General features: G+C 36.4%; 1 protein-coding gene across 31 annotated transcripts in view; it reads left to right on the forward strand.

Moving 5' to 3' along the window:
* Positions 1–24,518, forward strand: part of BAZ2B (bromodomain adjacent to zinc finger domain 2B) — a 162,485-nt gene that overhangs the window by 135,947 nt on the left and 2,020 nt on the right. For 20 of the 31 annotated variants that reach the window (XM_075152564.1, XM_075152570.1, XM_075152574.1 and 17 more), the window contains 14 exons: positions 726–940; positions 2,363–2,437; positions 7,598–7,841; positions 9,831–9,893; positions 11,104–11,248; positions 13,978–14,642; positions 15,216–15,492; positions 15,664–15,819; positions 16,282–16,442; positions 17,510–17,820; positions 18,207–18,342; positions 20,012–20,158; positions 22,593–22,852; positions 23,637–23,780. In XM_075152564.1, the coding sequence (XP_075008665.1) occupies positions 726–940; positions 2,363–2,437; positions 7,598–7,841; positions 9,831–9,893; positions 11,104–11,248; positions 13,978–14,642; positions 15,216–15,492; positions 15,664–15,819; positions 16,282–16,442; positions 17,510–17,820; positions 18,207–18,342; positions 20,012–20,158; positions 22,593–22,852; positions 23,637–23,780 (2,999 nt within the window). Of the gene's footprint in view, positions 1–725; positions 941–2,362; positions 2,438–7,597; positions 7,842–9,830; positions 9,894–11,103; positions 11,249–13,977; positions 14,643–15,215; positions 15,493–15,663; positions 15,820–16,281; positions 16,443–17,509; positions 17,821–18,206; positions 18,343–20,011; positions 20,159–22,577; positions 22,853–23,636; positions 23,781–24,518 lie in introns of those variants that run through there. The other 11 variants (XM_075152581.1, XM_075152583.1, XM_075152584.1 and 8 more) reach the window with 7 other exon arrangements.

A 24,518-nucleotide genomic window follows, 5' to 3' on the forward strand; every position in this document is an offset into this window, starting at 1 on the left:
CCCTATATTTATGAATGCATTCTTATAACACGTCTTTGACACCTCACTGATTTGGATTTCCATTCTCTTTCCTAGTTCTTCTCTTTGCTGTCACTGTTCTAATGTTACTCAAAGACTTTCTGTGCCCTGTCAGCCTTCCCATTTTCCAAAAGTGATACATTTCTGGGCATTTTCTCTACCTTCTCCCGTTTTTATTTGGACCTCTTGTAGGGCGCTACCACATCTGTGGCCATGTCTTTTAACTCCTTTTTTTCTCCTCTTTCATTCTTACCCTCATGTTATACTCTCAGTGAATCTTGCCATTTCTTTCTCCAGAGTCTGCTCTCTGTGTCATTTCATCAAAACTCTTGATTCATTCATGATTCCCTTTCTCATTATCCTTTTTCAAGCCAACATAGCTCTTTTCTACGCTAGAACTCTAAATAGCATGATTGTACAAAACAGTATTGATCAAGTTCCAGTTGGACCGTGTCTTTTTTTCATTTAACCTATTTCATTAATATTAATATTATCTCTGCTCTTAAAAACTTCAGAGGTGAAGACATTCTAATTTGTTACTCTATTCAAGATTTACGTTTGAATAGTTTTAAAGAAAAATCCGAAATAAAGTCCTTATGTAAAAATGCAAACAAACCCGCTCCACTGTTTTATAAACAATAATATAGCCTGCAGAGGAAAATAATATCTTTAAATGTGATTGTTTGAAATGTCTTTATTCTTTTTAGGCTAAAACTATTCTGGGGGAACACTTACTGAATGTTGGTATCAATCGAGATAATGTGTCTGAGATTCTGCATATATTCATGGAGGCTCACTGTGGGCAAACTGAGCTGACAGAGAGCTTGAAGACAAAAGCTTTTCAGGCACATACTCCCGCTCAGAAAGCATCAGTACTTGCTTTTCTTGTCAATGAGTTAGCATGCAGCAAAAGTGTAGTAAGGTAAGATTTTTTCCCAAACAGGTTTGTAAAGATAAAATTATAAAAATGTTACAGTTCAAAAATAGTGTATAAACTGTGTTCTTTCACGGGAGGACTCTTGATGTTCTTATAATGAAAGCTGAAATTTGCTATGTTACTGCTTCTTACCTTTATGTATTTCTGATATGATGGAAGAGTAGAACTTTTCCATGTTTGGTCTGCAAGTTTGTTTTCAAAGCTCGCACCAGAATTTCTCCAGCTATTTTCAGAGTAAAAGTTGAGGTTGTTTACAAAGAAATTTACTAGGTATTCTAGGGAATGATTTAAGAGAGTTGTATAAGGCTTCTACAGTACTCTGTTTTCCCTTTTTTCCTTTTGTTTTTAAGACCTCTTTTGTCCAAATACTTTAGCTAGGGTCATAAGCTGAGGTGGCAAGCCTGATTTATCAGGGTGGTAATTCAAGAAAGTGTGTACTTCATTTGTGGTCAGTAATGTTTGGCATTTCATAATTAAAAAAGACCCTATGTTAAACAACATTTTAAAACCCAACAACACGCAATAAAAACTTAGGAAATGCCAGTCTTTGGGATACCTATACCTCCATGTACTTACTTACTGTGGTAAAGTCTATTATCACCTGATTCAGTGCTGTTTTGTTTCCTGGTGGTTCTGCTGCTTTTGGTATACCGTGCTGCAAAAGTGAATCAGGGTTGTGTAAGACAAGAATGAAAGAGATGCTTCATGTTTTCCAAAGTTGAAAAATAGCAGAAGTGGGCAGTGCAAGTGCTGTGCATGTATTGTCCAAGAGAGTTCGTGTGTATTAATCAAACTCATCATAGTAAGAAACTATCTTGTTGCAGATGACCAACTCTTAAGTCAGATTTGTAGAAATGGTCCTTCAGAACTTGAGTTTCTATATTTTCATCATAGAAACAACTCTAACCTGCTAAATTGTTGAGGCTGGGATGTCTCAGAAATGGGCTCGCAGACAGTCGCTGTACTGAAGCACTTTTTTTGGTTCTTCAGTTGCTGCAGTGAAAAGTGAATGTTAGTTTGTAGATCACATGGATCCTAGTTAGAATACCATAAATGTACCAGTGATAAGTTTTTTTTTCAGTGCAGGGCTAGATGCTTTGTGGCAAATACATCTGTAGGCTTGACATTGAATTAGAACTATGGGAAGAAATGTCAAATTCTTTGAATGACGTGCTTCTTATGGAAAGAAAGCTTATGTGATGCTGTAAATAAAGACAGCCTGACATAGGTACAGCAGTACGCTACATCAGCATTCCTAGTATTGGAATTTCCTAGCTTTAAAATGATTTATTTTGAATTTTAAACATTTCTCCAACATAGTTCTTTGAGACAAAGTATCTGTACATAAATGTCTGTCAGAAAAAGATACATAAGTTCACGGTTAATGGATTATTTTGTCTTTGACAGTGAAATTGATAAAAACATTGATTATATGTCAAACTTAAGGAGAGATAAATGGATGGTTGAAGGCAAACTTCGGAAGTAAGTTTCGATTCTTTAAATACTACAATGCATTGCTTTTTTGCATTTGCTCAGATATGTTGCTATACAGGCAGCTGGTTCTAAAGACAAAATTAGCTGATGCAATTATAGGTTTACCAAGAAGTTAGTAACTGAACTGCTTAATTAAGATGGATGTGGATTTAGAATGGCGCAGCACCAGTCTTTTACAATCTATTAAAGATACATTAGATCAGAGGGTTAGTGTCCCTCAAAATTGGAGCAAAGTCAAGTCCAAGAAAGTAAAAGGTTTTTATTGGAATATTACAGGAGCTGTCAAATCACTATTGCCATTATCAAAGTTTATTTGGACCTACCATAATTACCAATGTTCACACAACAATTGCCAATCAAATTTTGCTAATTTATATTACGTTATGTTAGTGTTTCCCATCTGTCAATGTTGCATTGTTACCTATAGCTAGGGATCATATGTAGAATGCAAACGTGAAGATGTTTTTTATATTTTTATTTAAGGTAAAATTGGAACTTTTAAAGGGTTGTCAGTTTCATGTCCACTGTTACCCATTCTACAAGACAAAATTCCATACAGCAAGCATAACGGCTCCAACTACCAGGAAGCTAGAAGGCATAAAGTTCATGAATCACAGGGGGTAAAAATACATAGCCAGACTCTACTTTCTTTTCTTTCTTAGTCATCTCTCCCTCTTACTAGGAACGGTGAATCCTTTCTTAGTCCTTGCTTCAGGTACTTGTGTTTCTAATCTTATGTCTCCCTTTTTTCCCTTTAATGTATCTCAGAAGGAAGAAGGAAAGAAGTAAAGAAGAAGGACAAGAGGGAGGTAGAGGAAAAAATTAGACCAATAAAAAGACTTTCTCTACTAATGCTGCAGATCCCAGTCTGCACAGGGTTAATATATTTTATCTTTTAGGACAATCCAAATACTTTTTTCTGTCTTCATCTGTGTCCCTTCTATGGAATATAGTTTAAAAAGTGTTACTGAAGTTCTGATGTAGCCAACTGTCCATTAGTGGACCCTTACCTGTCCTTGTCTCCTTAGGGACTGCTTAGTCTTTCTCTCCCTCCATCAAACTGTAAGTACTTGTAGATGTAGGATCCTCCCTTTTCCTCATGATCTCTCTTTTCTTCCCTTTCAAATAGTGGGCATTATCCCCTGAAGTCCCAAGCCCCTCTTCCTTTCTACAATCATTTCTCTATTTCTTGTGTTTTCCCCTCATGTGTGGATTTCAGGTTCCAGTAGTGCTGTCCCTATTTTCGAGCGTAAGTATTGTGGGAGTGCTCAGAAACATTGTTCTTCCGCTTCTTTGAATTCACTGGACTTGATTCATCTCTCTCATCTTTGGTTCAAAATCTTTGGATTTTCCACTGTTTTACTGATGAACTCTAAGAAGCTTTTTAGAAGAGCCACCTTTGATCAATTTTAAACAATGTTTTCTTCTTTATTTTGTCAGTTGGTGTTTTTCATAAACCCTTAGAACTGTTCTGGGGCTTCTCTGAAAAGAAATCTGTCCATTTCAGTCTTCTGTTTGGTCTTTTTTTCTGCTTCCAGACTTCATTCTTACGCATGTTATCTTCCCCATCCATTTCAAAGCTCAGTCAAGTTTTTAAGCATCCCAGTCCCAAACAGTTTTGCATAGGAATATCTGGTTTCTTGACTACTCGCCATGTGATCAGCAGATGTGTACTCTTTTCATATGCATACCAACCTTTACATGACCCTCAACACAAGCCCATCATGCATGGGAAGTGTATAGTGGTAGAATAATGGATGCTGAGGAATGGGTTTATTTCATCTCAGCCTGGTTTGCCACTGTTTGTTGTGGTAGATCTTCATACCACTATGTCCAGACTGTCTTGAAGTATATCCAAGTGGGATGAGAAAAGATTCTACCTGTATCAGATGTTTTCACTAAGTTTTTTTTGTGCCTACGTTCTCACTTTTTATGAGATTAGCTCCTCAACTGGGCATCGGGGGGTGGGCGGAGGGAGACAAAAAAAGAAAAGAAGAAAACCTGTGTTTGTAAGATACAAAAAAGCAAAATTAAAATCCCAGGTTGGAAAAAGGAATCATTGTATAAAAGCCTATAGGGATGCTTCCCACCCCTCCCCTCCCCCCTTAAGGATATTGAACAAAATTCCTTCATAAGTATAATATATATGGTTGGAAACTAAATTCTGAGGTGCCTGGGCTGATGGTCAGTGAGAGGTGCATCTAATTCCTTCTCTATCACATTTAATGTGAATCTTGATACTAATAACCATTTTTGTAAAGGCACCTGTCTCATACAATCAATTTGTCTTTGTGCTTTCTGTATCACAACTATAATCAGAAGACTGTCTCATCTGAAGTGATTCAGCTGTTTTTTAACTAGGTAATCATAATCTCAGCGTGTCCTTTTCCATTACATGTCTTCTCCTTGACATCTCTTTTGTAGCTTGATCAATATAAAAGGAAATAAAAATGAAATATAGCTACTTGAAGGATTAGGTAATACCTGTTTCTTTACAAGGCTTGAAATACTGCAGAACAAGGTTTTTCACTGCAACAATGTTCTTTTAACGTGCCAGTGTTACGGCATACTTCTTGTAAGTTAATTTCTTTCCAATGAGGCCATCTCAACTGTAAATGATGATGGTATATCAAAAGCAGTGCTACATGAGGGGAAAAATTACACCCTGAGTTTGGGTAGGAGGTAGAAATGCTGATTTGGGAAAGTCATTTTTTGAGACTCAAGCTGAAGTATGTTAAAAGTGTGATGCTTAGAATTTCTTTGACTTGCTACTAGTTAATATTTGTGTGCAAAAATTGAGGAAGGCATGAAAATGAAGTCAAAAGGTGAATTTTCCTTCTGTGCTCTAGTAAACGTTACAGATTAGATTAGAGCAGGCTTACGTCACACATCTGATTATCTGATGGGCCACCCACTTTTTATAGGCCAATAGACTTTATAATTCTCTCAACAGTTGCAGATGTTGTTTTGATGTATACCTGAAAGTGAGAAAGATGAGACAGTTTTCTGAGTGAAGGTTTTCTTCTCTCAGTGAGCCATATGTCTAAGTAGCAGCAGGAAAATTACGCTGCCTCTTGAAATACCTGAACGTTTTTTAAGTTATGCTCTCGTTGGTTTCTGCCTCTACACTGCTTCGGATACAGACTGCTGCCTTCTTATGCTTATGGTGCTATTAAAAGAGAGCATCTTTGATTCATTTCCATCCTTATAATTTATAGTGTCATGCAGGCTTCCTTTAGTGTTTTACAGCATTACATCTCTGTTTTTGCTTTCAGCAAAAGTAGCCTTTTTTGCTGCTTCTCGTTTCTTTTAGGTGTGTGAAAGAGGTGTTTGCTGGTTGTTGAACTTCCACCTGCCAGCTTTATTATTGAATTGTCTTCAAGATTATCTTAGTCTAATTTGTCTCTAAAATTGTCCAGTCACCCAGCAGTCAATCCAATCATTGACTAGTGGCTTTGTTTGATAGTTAATTCCTGTGTATAGGCAGGAATTTCCAGTCCAGACGAAGAGGATTTGAAGTTACCCCTGTAAAAAGGAAATTTTTTTCTAAAAAACTTAACTCAGTGGAAGCCTGAGTAGTATTGATACTCAGTGAGACTAAGGCTTTTTGCACCAGACGTGAAAATGTTACTTGCTTCCAAAATCACTGGAAGGCTTGAGAAATTTTTTTTATCAAAAAATATTTTCAATTGCTAAAATAGCTCAAAATCCATTTGTATTGGAAAAATGAAAGTGTAAAACTTTCTAAATTCTCCAGTGGGTTAACCACTGCATTAAAAAACCAAACCAAACCAAACCAACAAAAAACCACCACCAAACAAAAAACCCACAAAAACAAAAAAACCCAATCAACCAACCAAAAAAAAAACCCAACCCACAAAAAATAACCGACCAAAAAAACCTCACACACAAAAAAACCAAAGCCCAACTGTTTTCAAGCAAACAGAAGTCCCTTTGATGATCTCTTGCTAACGGTCTTTTTAAAAATTGCTGCTACCAATTGAGCAGTGACAGCTTCATTTAAATCTGTGCTGTTGAGTACTGGCTTAGTTTATCAGCATTTTGGAAGGCTGATACGTTTGTCAGTATGCCCAGAAGCCAGTACTTCTACAACACTCATCATACTTGTAGCCACTTGCTGTATGGAATATTGTTTTGTAGGATGGGAAGAGAGAGAAGTACGACAAGGAAAAATTACGTACTGGTAATTGTGTTTGTCGTTACCGTTCTACTTTTCCCATCCTACCTTCTTCCAATCATCTCTTACAAAAATCTTTGTCTTTTCTACACATGTTTATGAATCTCTTCTACGTCAGTTGCATTTTTGGTCTGCATTATAAGTGACTGGTTAGGCCTGGCTATTTATACCTCCTGTGATTCAGCATGTTTGCCTGCTAGCTCCCTGATAGGTGGAACTATAATTTTTGCTGTGTGGAATCTTGTCTTATAGGGTTTTTATAGAAGAAGAAGGTCTACTACAACCATAATTACTGGTATGTAAGTTTCCCTTTTCTTTCATAAAAGGAAAAATGAGAGTTTGATTGAGTAATCTCCTAGTAGTTTAGGTAGGTAGCTAACATGTCTCAGAAAAGAAAGTATGTCCTAGAATAAAAAGATCAACCAAAGGACTAAAGTCAAATGATATATAATAAAATGCATAAAAATCTGAAGTGGGAAAAAAAAAAATTTAAACCGACCTTCCTGTTGCCATGCAAATGTAAATAATTTCATACTTCCAACTGAGGGTTTTTGCCCTCCCGCCCCCCGACACAGGTATTTTATGATCATATTCTTAAATGCATAAAACAAAATATAAAGAAGTTGAAATGGTTCTTTCTTCTAATTGTCTTTCCTGACTTTTCAAAATCCCTCTTGTGTTTCATTTCTTCTAAACAGTTACGCAATAAAATTCATGTGGGAGAAACAGAAATTCTATTCAGAACTGAGTAAGAGGCTTAAGAGGTTTTATAACCTGAATTTTTCTTCTTGACTAATGGCAATAAATATTGAGAAAATACAATGTCATATTAGAACAGAAGAGCTAATTTGAATTTAAAATGTATGATTTACTTTCAATCACATAGGAAGGAAGGTATGTTTATGCTACAGACATACTCCATAATTTCACCCCTTGTCATGTGTTTCAAGGCTTAGAATCATTCATGCCAAGAAAACTGGCAAAAGAGATGCTACAGGAGGTGGTGACGTAGGAGAGGAACAGCACTCTTTGGAAACGCCAACACCAGGCCGCAAACGCAGACGAAAGGGGGGGGACAGTGATTACGATGATGATGACGATGACGACAGTGATGATCAGGCAGATGAGGATGATGAGGATGAAGAGGACAAAGAAGATAAAAAAGGAAAGAAGGCAGAAGTTTGTGAGGATGAGGTGGGGGATTATAAGTGTAGTGAAACTTAATTAACTAATAAGTTAAAACTTGTTTTCCTTCTGTTTTTCTGCAATATGGCACTGCTTCCCAAAATCTCACAATAAAAAGAAGGGGAGAATAACTTATCTCCAATATTTTAAAATTTTTGGAGTAAGTTTATTTGCCAGAGTATTTTTTTCTTTTTTTGATAGCTAGTATAGTAAGGGTTGGTGTGGGGTTTTTTTTTGTTTGGTTGGTTTGTTTTGGGTTTGTTCCCCCCCCCCCCCCCCCCCCCCCCGCATACTTGTTTTGACTTAGTCTTAATTTCTCTGAAGTTCTGAAAGATTGTACCAGATCCAGAGAACTGCAGCTTTGTTAGCAAATGAGCATAACTGTGGTTTTCTCTTAGGGGAGAATAAAGGTCATTTATTAGTTAATAAAGAAGTGTAAAGTTATATTTAACGTTATCTGTTATAAATTGCCTGTGACCTTCCTGTGTATTTTTTTTCATAACTTTTCTAGGGTAGTCACTGCCCAACTGTATTTGATCACAAGATGATAAATTATAGTCAATATCAGATAAGATAGAGGAAGGATCACTGAAACATTTTTAGCTTGTTGAGCTGAATTGTGTCTACAGTGGTCAAGAGAGTTTTTAAATAGAAATGCCACAGTCCTATAAGATTCACTGTAGAACTCTAGAATTTTCTACTGGATGAAACCTGGTAAAAGAGACAAGCAGTACCAAAGACTACATTTTAGTGCACTGGGTGTTGCGTTGTTTGCCAGAAAATGATCCATTTATGCAAGGTTATTGAAGTTCAAAGTAAGTTTTATGGGTGCTGTGGATATGGCCGCTTGAACAATGCTTGCATACAACACGCTACGTGAACTCAGATCTTTGCAAGCACCCTTAATGAGAAGCCCAACTAGTTTCTAGGGTAGGAGCAGCCCTTTGTGCTATTATTCTGGATTTATTTCAAGTACTGTAATGTGTGTGAATTTAAGAGAATACCTTAGAGTCATAGCACGAAGTTCTTACAAATTAATACTTTGGAATTAAAAATAAGTAATATTTAGGTATCTGATCTCACATCCGTCCCTTAATCTTTTTCCCTTGAGTACAATCTCCTATTTTGGTGCACTGGGCATTTCATAGACAAAAGTCCTGTAACTCCTGTAGAGAGATTAATTTTCTGATATAACCGAAGTTCCATTGCATTCATGCTATGTGTGGTATTTCAGAAGGCTTCACTCTGGTACACTTCTACAGAGCCAAGAAATACAAGACCAGTATCTTATGGTGCAGGTGATTATGGGAGCTCCTAGGATTTTGGTTGTATTGTTTTGGAAACTTACGGTTATCCCCCAAAGACTTTCTTGAACTAAATTAAAACTCTCTTTATGGAAATGACTCTCATTTTTAAACTCCTCAAGAAGGAGGGAACCATAGACTTAATCATGGGTGCATTCCTCTTCAAAAATCAGCAAGATTAATACTGGAACTTTTATAGCAGACTTGTAATTTAAAGTGGCTCAGCAATTTCTTGTAGACATTGAAATAAAATGCAAGTGTGCACTGACCAAAGATTGATTGATAGTATTTTGACAGATTCCATTATTTCATGCATGAAAAACACTTAGAAATGAATTTGAATATCCAAAAAGCTTCATGAAACTAAGATTAAATTCTGTAGTCTTTTAAGTGTTCATGCACAAACTGAATTATTTCTTCCAGTAAGAGTGTTTTCAGGGAACATTTGGCCACGAGCTTTCTCCTTCATGTGCATCTGGGATGGTTTGGAAAGATTCAAGATACCTCTTTTTCCAGTTACGTTGTTTCTAGTCAAGTAGTCAAGTATTGAACAAGCACAAGATTTGAACTTTTTTACCCATAGAATTTGCGTCTCCTTTTCTGTTACATCTTTTTACTGTAATATTAGTAAGACATGGTAGTATTATTTTATCCTGAAATAAATTTGGCATGACAGTATATTTGGTGATTATAGGATGATGGGGACCAGACAGCAAGCGTTGAAGAACTAGAGAAGCAGATTGAAAAACTGACAAAGGTGAGAGGTCGTTTGTCTTCGTTATACTACGAATTTGATCACTGGATGTCATGAGTTTGGATGTTAACCATCATTTTCAATGCTCCAACTTAATATAAATTGAAATAAGGATCAGCTTTTGTTTCATGAAAATAGGAATGATGCTACTGTTCATGACACCTGAATTGTGAGTTTAGTCTAGCGGCACTAAGTGGATAGGACTCAACAGACAGTTAGAAAGCTGTTGATAATATATTTGCACATCTCAGAATAAAAAGTAATATAATTTTTATCCAGACCTAATTGATATACTTCTGTTTGTTGATAAGTGATGATAAATTTTCTGTACGAGAAGCAATGACTTTTCCATTATACAAATGATTGCAGTTCTCGTTCCTTCCTACAGTTGGCTAATATCTGCAGTTCTGTTCCAAGCCAATACAGAGAGCTCTCTTTGCTTCAGATTTTGAAAGAAGAAACAAGGGAATAGGAAGAGAAATGTAAATGAGAAGGATATAGAGTGCTGTAGATGGGGGTACTCATGGCCCATGGTTTTGTTCTTCGTATTAGAAAATTTGTCATTTAAGACTTTGTCTCTTGGTTTCTCTCATGTTCCAAATTGCAGTAAATTAGCAGTCCAGAATTACACCTGACTTCCAGCAGTGTCAATTTAGCAAAGCAAGAATTGAATAAATGAACTGAAATTCTTGTTGACCCCCCTCAGAGAACTGTTTGTGTTTGAATACAGAATTTATTTTCAGACATTATTGTTCTCATTCTTTTATGAACCGGTTAAAATATCTCATTAGTTTCCCATCAGGAGCTGCAGTATCAGCTATCTTCAGTGCTCTGTTTACCGTTTGCTGTTATTGTATAATTGATAGGATTTCAGCTGTTCTTGGGCAATGAAATCTTTGATCCTATTGTTCTCTGCGAGGCAGTGTTAAAAAGACAGGACCTACCATCGCAAAATGTGTTTTTAAAGGAACGCTGAAAAACTTAAGCTGAACCAGGAAGCGATTGAATTGATTTTTGTAAAGGGAGCTCTGTAAGTAAAACCATCAAGGCAGCAATTGTGAGCAGGGTATCACATGACACGCGCAGAATCTCTGGGAGAGCCGCCTCATGTGACCCTCGAACTTTTGTTCCGTCTGGCAGCCAGGAGATGTTTTCTGTTTTCATGAATGTTTTTCCCCTGTTGAGTTATAATGCTTTCTCTTTTTTAAAACAGCAACAAAGCCAGTACAGAAAGAAGTTATTTGAAGCTTCGCACTGTTTGCGTTCAATGATGTTTGGTCAAGATCGTTACAGGCGCCGATACTGGATTCTGCCCCAATGTGGTGGTATTTTTGTAGAAGGCATGGAAAGTGGTGAAGGTAAGAAACATAAAGGAGTAACGTCACACCAAGGCATGCTATGCCAAGACATAGTGCCCGTTTCTGCAGGCTGTAATTTTGTGCAGCAAGGTCTTTAGGCTTCACCTTCAACCAGAGGCTAAAGAGGCTACTGTCAGTAGATCTCTCTATTCATATGGTGCTCCCTGATACTCTCTTTCTGATTAGGAAATATCAGTTAGTATCTGTCAAAATGAGGATTAATATTTTGGAAGTTTTCAGTTGTTATAGTTGTGTATGGTACGCTTTTTCCTATTTACCTACATGGGATATTTTTTAGCTCTTTCTGAACTATTTCACGTTTCCCTGTGGCAGTGAACTCTGCATATGAAAACTAGGATGACCATAGAACGCAAAAAAATTCTTTTCATCTTCAGTTGTTATATTTTGTGCAAATACACTGCACTATTCTGTGCTTGAAGATTTGATATATGTCTGCAAAAATACGAAAATTATTTTCACGCAGTGAATTACTGTGTTTTCTAATCAACAATATGATTTAGTCTCTGTATTTTATCAACTGATCTTTCTTCCAATCCAGCAAATGCTGAAGCTATTTTTGCTAAAATTAAAATGTAATTTTGTGGTTGTGACAGTTGTATACTAACTGTGATTGAATCTTTCACACACTTGAAATTGGGTAGATGCAGAAAATATGTATTAAGCTGACCTTTTTGTGGATATTAAAATTTTTAAACATAAGCCTTCGTTTTGGTCACAGAAAAATCCTTTCTGATATAGATGAAGCAAAACCCCATTACTCTCACCATTTTCCCCCCAAAAATAACAAAAAAGATCTCTGATACACATCAGAATTGCATGATCTTATGAGAATTGCATCATTCTAGAGAGCTATTTAATTAAAATAACTAACATTACAGCATGGTATGAAATCTGAGCCCTGTTTTGGCCCCAAAAAGAAGCCGTAGAACTTTTCCTAAATCTGATCTTGATCTTCAAGTTATCTTTCTAAAATGGGTAGCATAAAAAATAATTTTCCTGTGTCTCCTGTTCTGCATTATTTTATGCTGTGTGTTAGGAACTGTTCTGCACATGAGTAGCTGGATACAGAAGGTAAACTGTCATATGCTGTACTGCTTGCATTCCTTTTGTTCACTATATTTTAATTATTACATTTTAACCAAATGAATCCCCAGTTGCTTTGGAAATTTTACAAAAGAAAACCATTGAAATACACTTACCTGTCTTAAGATAGTAAAAACAAACAAACACACAAAAGTTTCAGCCAAGAACTGTAGGGCAAGCCCGTATTTTTTAATATATTGTCTTAATGAAAGTTTTATCTCCCTGAATAGCAAAATGGACATGTTCTTATGTTCTCAACTAATCCCTCTTCCCTACAGCTCTTAGTTTGCCCTGTTTCAGTAGATTCTACAGTTTATCCACTCCTAATTCCTTTATCTAAACATTGGAAATGTGAGACATAAACTGTTGAATGATCTGTCCATTTAAAAAATACTTCTCCTTCCCTCTTCGTGTAGTCATTTTTGGTTCTTATGCTGATACTCAAATTGTTTATATCTTGACATACACCATAACTGTGGACACATTTTGAAGTATTAATGGGAGGGGATGTTCTTTTCTTTAATGAATTATCTTTGAAAATTATGATTTTCCAGAACAAGCAAGTAAACTTTTGTGGATGTTCTGGCCATAAGCCATAAGCATAAACCTTTGTTTATTTGCGATTGCAGTATCTGATGAAAATAATTAAGAAGTTGGAATGTTGGATTTTCTACCTCCTCCCCCTTTTCATGACGTTTTTCTGTCCCATTTTACACTTTAAGACTTTTAGTCGAAGTTGACACATCAGTATAAGGGTAGAAGAGAAATGGTTAAGAAAGACTAGGAGAGCAAAGAAGACAAAAAAATGTTTTTCCTTTTCATAAAAGATAGAGGTGTGTTGGTTTTTGTTTTCGGTTTTTTTGTTTGTTTGTTTTGGGTTTGGGTTTTTTTTTTGCACCTATATGTTTGAAGAAACTGGCTTTTGCAATAAACGTCTGCTTCTTGTACTTTAAATTGCTTAGATGTTACGCTGTCTGATCACATCTGTCTGCTTAGCTGTGTGTAGAGTCCCAGTCATCATGTTTGGTGGCTCTTGAAGGAGTTTTAAACTTTCAAGAATGTTGACATTGTTTCACAGTCAAAGTTATTAATGATTTTTATTGAAAGAGGTAAAATATTTAATGTTGTGTTTCAATATTTGGGGAATACTTCATTTCACAACAGGAATTTTGATCCTCCTTTTTGTAGCTGGCTGTGAGTTTAATGAAATGGTCTTTTGCAAAAATAAGCTTTAAGGCTAAAACATTGTACCCTTTTGATATAAACAGCGAAGTTTTTCGATAAAGCATGCAGAGCCTTGCAAAAAGCAAGCTGCCAAAAATTTGTCCCTTTCAAAGACTTTGCACTGGCAAACTGCTTTAGACATATGTATCTTAAGGGAGAATACTATAGCTATGTTAACTATGTTGACGTTATTTTTCCTCCAGGTGTTTAGCAGGGTTTAAATCGGTGTGTGCCTTGAAGCTTGTTTCCTTCTGCAAAGTGTTCTTTAAAGTGAGAAGTGATTTCATTGAAAAAACATGCTGAGCCAAAAATGAAGTAATTTTTTATATAACTGTGATGATAAAAGTGGTCTAAATTAGTTGGTCTGTTATATTTCACCTATGTTTCTTGTACGTTTTTAGGCCTAGAAGAAATTGCAAAAGAAAAAGAGAAGTTAAAAAAAGTAGAAAGCATGCATATCAAAGAAGAAGAATTTGAGACAGAAGAAAAATTACACTGTTTAAATACAACTCACTGTGAGCAAAAGGAAGATCTGAAAGAAAAGGACAACACTAATTTGTTTTTACAAAAGCCTGGGTCGTTTTCAAAACTAAGCAAACTGTTAGAGGTAGCAAAAATGCCGCCTGAATCTGACATTATGTCCCCAAAACCCAATGGCAGTGCAGCAAATGGCTGCACGTTATCTTATCCAAGTAACTCAAAAAACTCCCTCTGCAGTCTTCAGCCCGCTGTCTCGCAAAGCACCATTGAGAAGTCCGATTCTAATAACCTGTTCAGTCCTAATGCAAGTGGGACAGGAAAGTTTTACAGTTCTCCACTAATTCCAAATGATCAGTTGTTAAAGACCCTTACTGAGAAGAGCAGACAGTGGTTCAGCCTTTTACCGAGAATACCCTGTGATGACATGTCAGTTACCCATATAGATACACCAGCTACTACAACTTCACTTACTCCTCAATCACATCCACCATCAAAGTCGCCTTCACCTGTTCCATCACCTCTTCTGGGCTCAACCTCTGCACAGAGTCCAATGGGATTAAGTCCTTTTGCATTGTCACCACTGCAGGTAAATAGATGAAGTTTTGAGTAGTCTGAATTTGCTGTGCTTATTTGGGCAGAATTTCTGATTAGGCAAATTGTTTCACAGAAGTGCTATCATTATATCTTCATTTCTTTTTTTTTTTTTTTTTTCCTGTTTCTAAATGTTAATAACTAATTCCATGTTACAGATGTTTTATAATACTAGAAACTTTTTGATAAAAAAGATAGGTAAAATTAGGTAAGCCAATGCATGATATTTTGTACATGTATTTCAGTAATTTAATTTGGCTTTTAGGAGGTTGGCCACTGGTATTAAATGAAAAGAAAAGAAATAAATAAAAACTAGTTTTCAGAAATGTGACACACCACACCCTCCCTTTAAAAACTATTATTTTTTAAGCATTAACAGGGCCCTGTAATAAGGAGTATTACATGTTAGTGTTACGTTAGTTTTTCTTAAACTAATCAAAGTACTGACTAAAGGTCTTCTTTATGTTTTGATTATTGTTTGACAGATAGCATCCTAATCATAATTCGGGTTTCTTGGTAATAATTAATAATGGTAGTTGTGATTGTGTTAACAATATATTCTGTGTAGCAGATGAAGACTGGACTACCTATAATGGGACTTCAGTTTTGTGGATGGCCTACAGGAGTTCTTACCTCAAATGTTCCATTTTCATCTCCTTTACCTGCTCTTGGATCAGGGTTGGGATTATCAGAAGTGAATGGTAACTCGTTCTTGGCATCTAGTGTTCTTGCAAGTAAAAGTGAATCACCAGCACTACAGACCGAAAAAGTAGTTTCTGCCCCTTCTACAGCAGTTGAAGTAGCCAAGCCAGTAGATTATCCTAACCCAAAACCTATACCGGAAGGTAAGTATAATACCTACATGAAGGATAATTTCTACAGTGCCACTACGATGTTACAATTTTTTTTTTTTTTAAATTTGCCTGTTGAATTTGGCTAGATGATTTCTCTAATCTGATTGTGTGTGATCACATAAAAACTGGCTGCAAAGTGTTTATATGCTTGTCTTGATTTAGAAATGCAGTATGGGTGGTGGAGGATTACTGATCCGGAGGACCTAAAATCTTTGCTTAAAGTGCTGCATCTCAGGGGAATAAGAGAAAAGGCCTTACAAAAGCAAATACAGAAACACATGGATTATATCACTCTGGCCTGCATCAAAAATAAGGATGGTATGTAATTGATATTTGTTACGCATGGTGCTGGGGCATGAGACGGCTGGCATAGAGCTCTTTGAGATGTGTTTAGACACAGCGTTAGAGTAGTGGCTGGAGAAAAAAAGGGAAAGGTCTCATTGGCTGTAGTTGCCTTTTCACCGGCCTTGTTCTGGAAAGTTACAGGATTGGAGAAATCCCATTTAATGTAAGTTGCTTAGTGGAGTAAGTGTTGGTAACCTTTTTAAGCTCTTTCCATCTCCGTAACACTCTAGCTCAGCCTCTCCTTCCCCTTCTTGCCTTTAAATTGCAAGTTTGAAAACCTGCAGAATTTGTTGTCCATATTGGGTATCTTAGGAGTAGTACACTCTTACAACAGTTCTTCAACATTTGACTGCAGTGACAGGTAAATCAGCTTGAATTTACTCAGAGAAGTTAAAATACTAATTAAAATAATAAAAATCTGATTCTCAAATACAGTTGCAATTATTGATATCAATGAAAATGAAGATAACCAGGTAACTCGAGATGTTGTGGAAAACTGGTCAGTAGAAGAACAAGCAATGGAGATGGATCTTGCTATTCTTCAGCAGGTGGAAGATCTAGAGAGGAGAGTTGCATCAGCTAGTTTACAAGTTAAGGTAAAACCAACTTTTAGTAAAATGTCTCTTTAAAATAAGTGGTAAGAATTTAAAGTAGATAGTACCAGTCCTTTGGTAAGTGCTTTCTTATTCCATCTCTAATTGTCTGCAAATAAAACAAATCCACCGTAGCAGTAGCATGGATATTTGTGTTTGAAACATTTTATTGCAGTTAAATCTTCAGCTGCTCAGAATGGCAGTGCCTGGAGAGTGTTCTTGTACAGCGTGCAGTGCCCTGCACATTTTGTTAACCTTCTATGAATGTAAAGATTTTATTGCACATAGACTGCTTAATTACAGTGGGTTTTGCCACAGTTCTGCCTGGTTTGGGTGATTGTTGCTGTTAATGCTTTCAGAAAAGCCTACAAGTACCTGTGTTTGAGTATCGTAGAGTCATGGAGAATCTGTGATGGTTGTGAGTGTGAGAGAGTTAAGAATTCCCTGGCTGTCATTCCAATTTGGAATTTTTCCATAGAGTCATGGAGAATGTGTGATGGTTGTGAGCGTGAGAGAGTTAAGAATTCCCTGGCTGTCATTCCAATTTGGAATTTTTCCATAGAGTCATGGAGAATGTGTGATGGTTGTGAGCGTGAGAGAGTTAAGAATTCCCTGGCTGTCATTACAATTTGGAATTTTTCCAAGGTGGATGTAAGGATATCAAATTGCATATGTTTGGTTATAGGACAGATGTAGTATTTGGGATCTAGTTTGTTCTAGGGGTGGATGTTGTTTCTGTGTGACCAATTGATACGTCTCCTGAGCCAGTTGGACAGATAGGCCTGTTCTGATGTTTCGACCAATAGAACAGGATACTTCACAAGGAGATAAGAATGCAGACTGTTGCAGAAAGGTCCCTTTGAGAAAGTCTGGTAATGCTTGTATTTTTTGATTAATTATTTTAGTTCTCTGGATATTTTGGAAACTGTCTCTACAGATGGATTACAAGTAACCAAGATCTACTGGAAACAGCGCTACAGTTACTTACTTTGATTCCATAAAACAGTTCCTCTGTTTACACACTAAGTTAACAGCAACCAATAAATGCACAAACCTTTCTATTAACATAGGGTTGGCTGTGTCCTGAACCTGCATCAGAGAGAGACGACTTGGTATATCGTGAACATAAGTCAATTACTAGATTGCACAAGAAGCACGATGGAGATTGTGCTGGAGGCGGAGAAGGCAATACCAGCTCTCTAGAGCGGAAGAGTGACAACCCTCTAGATATAGCTGTAACCAGGCTTGCTGACTTGGAGCGGAACATAGAGCGAAGGTATCTGAAGAGCCCCTTAAGTACCACCATTCAGATCAAACTGGATAATGTGGGCACAGTTACTGTCCCTGCTCCTGCACCATCCATTAGTGGTGATGGTGACGGGTAGGTTATTGAGATTAACTTGAAAAATTATTGTGCTTCTTTGCTAATTGGAGCCTATTTTCTTATTGCCTGTTATCTATGTACTTTCTTGTATGTCTGTGATCCATATGGATCATGTTATTCTGCATGGTGCTTTGTAAAGATATTTTTTGTTACGTTTGTTGATAATCTTGCAAAGTTATCTTACATTTAACTGGTTGTGACTAAGCTTTGAGGCACGTAGCCACAGTCTGTGCACTACATGAAATTTAGTTGCTTAAACCTTATACTTATTGGCTGTGTACGTTTTGTCATTGCTTGGCTTTCAATGTGATAATGATTGTTCCACGTTTAAACATAAGCAAACACGGATGTGACCTACTTAATTTCTCTGTATTTCAATGCAGAACTGAAGAGGATATTGCTCCAGGGCTAAGGGTATGGAGAAGGGCATTGTCAGAAGCGCGCAGTGCCGCACAGGTAGCCCTGTGCATTCAGCAGTTACAGAAATCAATAGCATGGGAAAAATCTATTATGAAAGTTGTAAGTGTTTTTAATTAAAAAAAAATACTGTAACTAAGCTATTTTTGCTATATCCTATTTTCCCATTTTAGGCATTTTAAGATACCATGTTTAATAATGCATTTCTTATTACTGCGTGTAAAACTTAATACAGTTAAACTGTAAGTTGTGCACAGATAAATATCAGCCTAACGGAAAAGACTGTCCCTTTCTTGCCAAAGTCAGCGTCCTGAACTTTCTAAGATAAAAAGCCCCTGTAACTGGTTGCTTTATTTAAGATGGTAATTACTCTTTGTTGTTAACATTTAGGTAAAAAAGAGTAATTTCTGGCTCCATCTGATGGAAGATACTCTATCTGATGGAACATTTCTGATCTCATCCGTGACATAAGCTTTATGGAGGTTCAACATCACATATCCCTATTAAGGACTTCATTTTTCAGAAAGTTGAGATGCTCCAAATGTGTGGCTTCTTTGCATGCACACTTCTCACAACTGAATGTACAAACTGAGCAAGTGTGTGAGCAAATAGGCTGAAATACCTGTTTCCTTGTACACTTAACAAGTAGATCTGTGTTAACTGCATATACAAAGAAGGCATGCAAAATGCACGTGTCAGAATTTGCATGGACCTTTGAACCTCAAATTTCTGAAAACAAAACTATTACTACAGCAATAGTGATTATGATGTGATTAAGTATGGCCAGTGCTATGTAGTGGGTGGCAAAAGTGATTCTTCCATTAGTGGTGTTTTCCCTAATTTTTTAATTTCTGCCAGTCCTATACAGATTCTAATTACATCTAGACAATTAAACGATGATTTCAATAAAAACTGTAGTGTTAGACTATACCTTTGAGTTTATATAGCTATAAGTTTAAAGCTGTATCTTTAGAGCAAAAAGTTTATTAATTTAGTAGGAGCACTTGAGAAGGTGAAACATTTGAATGTTTCAAGGTGTAGTAATTTACTATCCAGAAAAAATGTGTAGTATCATTCTCAATTTGATTGAAATGTTCTATGCATTTAATTAGAAAGTAAACATAAGTATTTGGTGAGAACATATGGAGATCTTTAAGTTCCTGAAAAAGAAGTCCAGATATAGAAGAGTGTCAAAATCACACGAGTGTAAGAAAATTGACAATACATTAGATATTTTTAAGTTAGTGTGAATTTTAGGAAGTGCTAGGATCATTTGTTTTGCCTTACTGAATTTATTCATAGTGACCTTTGGATAAGATCCTTACTGATTATTATTTGAAAATATTGTTGTAAAATATAGATTATTTTTATGAAATAGCAACTTGCATATGCAGTATGGGCATAAATGAAGAGAAGATTCCTGAGATAGTATGTGTGGGCCAAGTGATTTTGATGTGTATAAGATACCTTTAATTCTCATGGACACTAATGAAATGTAAAAGGTATTCATAGTTTTGTGTGCTGTAGGACACCTATCTTATAAAGGATTGCTTTTCAAATGTGTTCCCAAATGTAGCCTTTAGATTAGTTCCTCGCATATTGCATATATTCTTTCACAACGTGATCATTAGTGGACTCTGATTGTGGTAAAATGAAAGAACGGTAATTTTGAGAGTGAATTCGTGTGTTTGGAGGGGAAGGGTAGTTTAGGTACCATTCCTGTGTTTCAAATTTTAAAAATTGAATTAAAGCTATTTTTCATGTATTATAGTACTGCCAAATTTGTCGAAAGGGAGATAATGAGGAACTGCTGCTCCTTTGCGATGGGTGCGATAAAGGCTGTCATACCTACTGCCACAGACCCAAGATCACTACCATACCAGATGGTGACTGGTTTTGTCCTGCCTGCATAGCAAAGGTAATACTAACCATAAAGGTGAAGTGACTTACAGTGACCTTTTTATAGATGGTAGAGTTATAGGTCTACCAGTGCTTTTTTCAATGAAAATAATGGTCTGTATGTTTTATGTTGGGCTGCCATTAAATAATGAGATTAATAGTTTTATTTAACTTGGATTTTAGTGCTACAGTTTTACTTTTTTGATACGTAGTACATTTGAGAGAGAGGCTATGTATGTTTCCTGTGTGAGGTTTGGGTTTCCCCCTCTACCCCCCCACCCCCCCCAAGAAAAATAGTCTAAATAGAACTTTAGGATAGTTCTATTCAAATGACTGAATTAGCAGTTGGTATTCTTTAAAAGTCCACAATTTTCCCATCCCTAGTTAATTACATGCATTTTTTGCTAAACTTGTTAGTTATGTTTTCTACCATTATGTGAGAATACTGTAACTGAGGAAGTAGCTTTACAGTAAATACTCAATTTTGTATTTTCTCTGGGTATTGTCAATGTGATCCTTTTTTCTGTGCATCTTTCGCAAAGTAATAAGGAAGACAAATTGTTTTTTAAACCATTATGTGCAACAGAAGTAATAAAAACAGGTTACTGCTGAGAATTGATTGTCTAGTAGTTTATAAGGGGTTAACTCATGCTGTAACTTTTTCTGTCATTTTCATGGTTATATTACAACTTACCTTGTTATAAAGATAGAAATTACCCTATCATGCTAAAACTTATCCCACCACTTATCTTGATATTACCCACCCCACCACACACCCCCCCACCCCCTTTGAAATACCTACTAGGTTTAGTATAACAGAAAAACTTTTTTTTTCTCAGTTTTTTTTCTGTCCCAAATTTGGCTGAAAGCTGGAGATCTAAAGGTGCCAGAAACTTACGGTGAAATTCTAGCAGAACCTTAAAACATGTTGAACATTGATTCAAAATTCTGCAAAACATCGAAACAGTTTTGTTGAAGACTAGGTATAAACTATGCCATCCTAATTTAACTAAACTTTAATCTTTTTTTCTTGTCTAAAACAAGAAAAACATCGACATCTGCCATTCCCACCTTCTTAGAATCAATATTCACAGAACAGTCTCAGTCAGGCCTTAGGTGATAACAGTTGATTTGTTCTTACTGCCTTGCATTGTGTTTTTAACCAAATGGCTGAAAATCAACATTTCTCTTCAATTGCCACGTGAACTGACGTACTTGACTGTTTTTCTATCCTTGGACCAAGAACATAGTCATGATACAGAGTAGCGTTAAGAGAGTACAATTATTTACAAATCTTTCTAGTGTTCTGTGTTGAGCAAAAGGAATTCTATACGCAACATACATTTTTCCACATTCATGCATTCATTCATCATCTGATTTGTACAAACCGACTACATTTTTCACCATGCTAGTTACAATCAGTGCCAAATGCTTAAGAACGTTATTTATGACATTCGTGAAATAAAGGAATTGTGTAGTAATGGTTTCTAGTAGGTAGCGAAATCTGCACATTCTTAACTCTGAAAGAGTATATTATAAAAATACAGGTTTAGACAACTTTAAAACCATTTTGCTAGGAGAATATAAGACATAAATGTTACAGTTTAAAAATTGTTCAAACTATCTAAAGTAGTCTTAGTAACACAGGCAGAGTTTAGTACTTTTGATGCTGGCTATCTTTCTTCATGAAAATTGTTTTCTATGTGTTCATTCTTTGACTGTCAGTGAGTCTTTTCAATGGCATCGTGTGCTTGACATGACATTCCACAAAGTTTCTATTCTAATGATCAGAATGGTGACTTCAAATACTGTGCCACATTATGATGCTGTCAATACCCATAATAACTTTTTTTTTCATCTTAAATGTATCCCTTAGTTTCATCTTACTGTCTATAAATAGTTCTGTACTAAATAACGTTCCTTTTTTCCCACTTCATAGCATTCTTGTATCGTCATACTCCTTTTATGTACTCCTGTAGTTGTCTTGTAGCCAAGCTATCTGTATCTTTCATATCTAGCTTTTAATCTTTAAATCGGTTGATCCCGTCCCTGACTTCTTAATAACTCTTTTCCAGTTTTCCATATCTTGCAAATAATATGGTTGCTTGAAAATGAATATACTATTCCAGCTGCAGTTATATCAGTCTTTCAGCAATAGACAAATATTTGTCTAAAACTGTACCAGCCTGGTTTGTTAGGAGGTTCTGTTTTTACCGATCTGAAGGTCAGGTGCTTTTATATTGTCACAAGTTGAGAACCTAAGTCACCAGTAACAGGAATTTCTACAGCCTTACTTGCCGTCAGAGAAGAGCAAAAAGTGAATAATCTCTGATATTAAATATTTCAGTTGTTTTGGTGCTTCTGTTTGTCTGATCTTCATTGCTGTCTATCAATAATAACAGAGGTTTCTGTAACTTCTTGGTTATTGCTTATTTCAGTTCTCTCTATTGTAGGCAAGTGGTCAAACTCTAAAAGTAAAAAAACTTCAAATCAAAGGGAAAAAAAGTAATGAACAAAAGCGAAGCAGGAAATTAGCAGGAGATACAGAGGATGAAGACTCTGCAACTACAAGCACCTCCTTAAAAAGAGGAAAAACAGACCCTAAAAAAAGAAAAATGGATGAAAATGTTTCTGTAAGCCAATTAAAGCAAGAAAATTTCACTGCTATTAAGAAACCTAAAAGAGATGACTCCAAGGACCTGGCTATATGCAGGTAAAGTGACAAATTCTAAACTTGGGTAAGTGGTGTTGAAACAAGTAGTGCCTGATTCTTTTTATCTGTGTTCTGGGGAACAAGAACCCTCCTCTTTGTCGTGTATCCCATACAGGTTGTGATAATTTGAGTCTATGTATAAAGGATTTAATGTGTGCTTGCTGTGAGTAACTGCTGTATTTGGTAATGAAGCCCAAGAGGAAAGTACCTAATGTTAGAATGCGGTCTGTGAAATCCGCTCCTACGTGCCCTTCCAAGAGTGGGAAGAACGAACCCTGGCAGCAGTGGCAGTGACAGCTTTCTCAAGCGTGGCAAAGGTGGTTATCCACTATGTCCAAAAGGCGTGGCATTACAGAGGAGGAGACAGTAATAGGAATGCATCTTCTTTTGTAGGCTTGCTGGTCAGTCAAAAGTGACATAGTTTAGCCTCATCACAGTTTTGGAAAGCCAGTATTAGCACCTGTTTTACTGGTTTGGAAGTGGTTTACATTGAGGTTTGAAGTATTGAAGTTGCAGGACCGTGTTTTTCTTCTACAGCGTTGATCACTAGATTCTCATCTTACATAGGTTGCCTGGAGAGAACTTAATGCTATTTTAAATACTCAGTTAAGCTGTCTGTCTTTATTGACATTGTTCTCAGCCTTGCACAGGGCACAGAAAAAAGTGCTTTCCTTTTATAAAGTGAATAGGTTGGCAGTACATGATGAATTTATGGAACAGTGAAAAACCTCTGTGAATATATGAACAGCTTAAAAATGTTGATTTAAAACCTTATTTTATTCAGCATGATTCTCTCAGAATTGGAAACTCATGAAGATGCCTGGCCTTTCTTACTTCCTGTAAACTTGAAACTTGTTCCTGGTTATAAGAAAGTTATTAAAAAACCTATGGACTTTTCCACCATTAGAGACAAGCTAAGTAGTGGACAGTAAGTAAACCTATTGTAAATTTTACTTTACAGTTTAAAATATTTAAACATTGAAATACAGTACATTTTTAAAAATCAGTTAAACTATTTTGATCTGCCTGCTCTAGCACATCTGTGATTACTTTTACAGCCAAAATAAAAACTCTTCACTGTATGCTTTTGTCTGCCATATCTAAGTGAAATAGCATGTCAGGTGGGGGAACCTGTGGAACTGGCTGAAAAACAATAAAACTGCCAGGTCAAATGCACAAAATCAGTCAACAGGAAAAATGTTTTTTCCTCATCTTTTCACATTGAGACATTTTAGTGTTGTTACATGTAAGCAAGAACCAAGTGTGTGGGCTTTAAGCTAATGGAGTCCCTGTAAATAATGTTGTAGCTGTGGCGTGAATTGGTCCCCCTGTTGTGGGAAGTCAGGTAACATTCCAGTAATGCTGGTTAATCATTTTGTAGTCCTAGAATTAGACTGCACAGCAAAAGAAAAAGACACCATATTCCTCTGTTCCCCTTCCCTCCTTGTAACCTCCCTGTGCTCTAATGAATCCCCACCAACAAAGAAAATTTTGTAATCCATAAAGATTGACCCTCTTCAGCATCTGTCAGCTCGCCACAGAGCAAGTTTCCTAGGATAACACAAGGGGCTTTTTAACCTCCTCAGGCTTTTTCTCCCTTGAATCTGAGATTTAAATGCTCCACATATGCTCATCGGGATTGGTGGACTTGTAACTTTTACTGTCT

Source organism: Calonectris borealis, chromosome 6, assembly GCF_964195595.1.
Source record: "Calonectris borealis chromosome 6, bCalBor7.hap1.2, whole genome shotgun sequence".
NCBI lineage: Eukaryota > Metazoa > Chordata > Aves > Procellariiformes > Procellariidae > Calonectris > Calonectris borealis.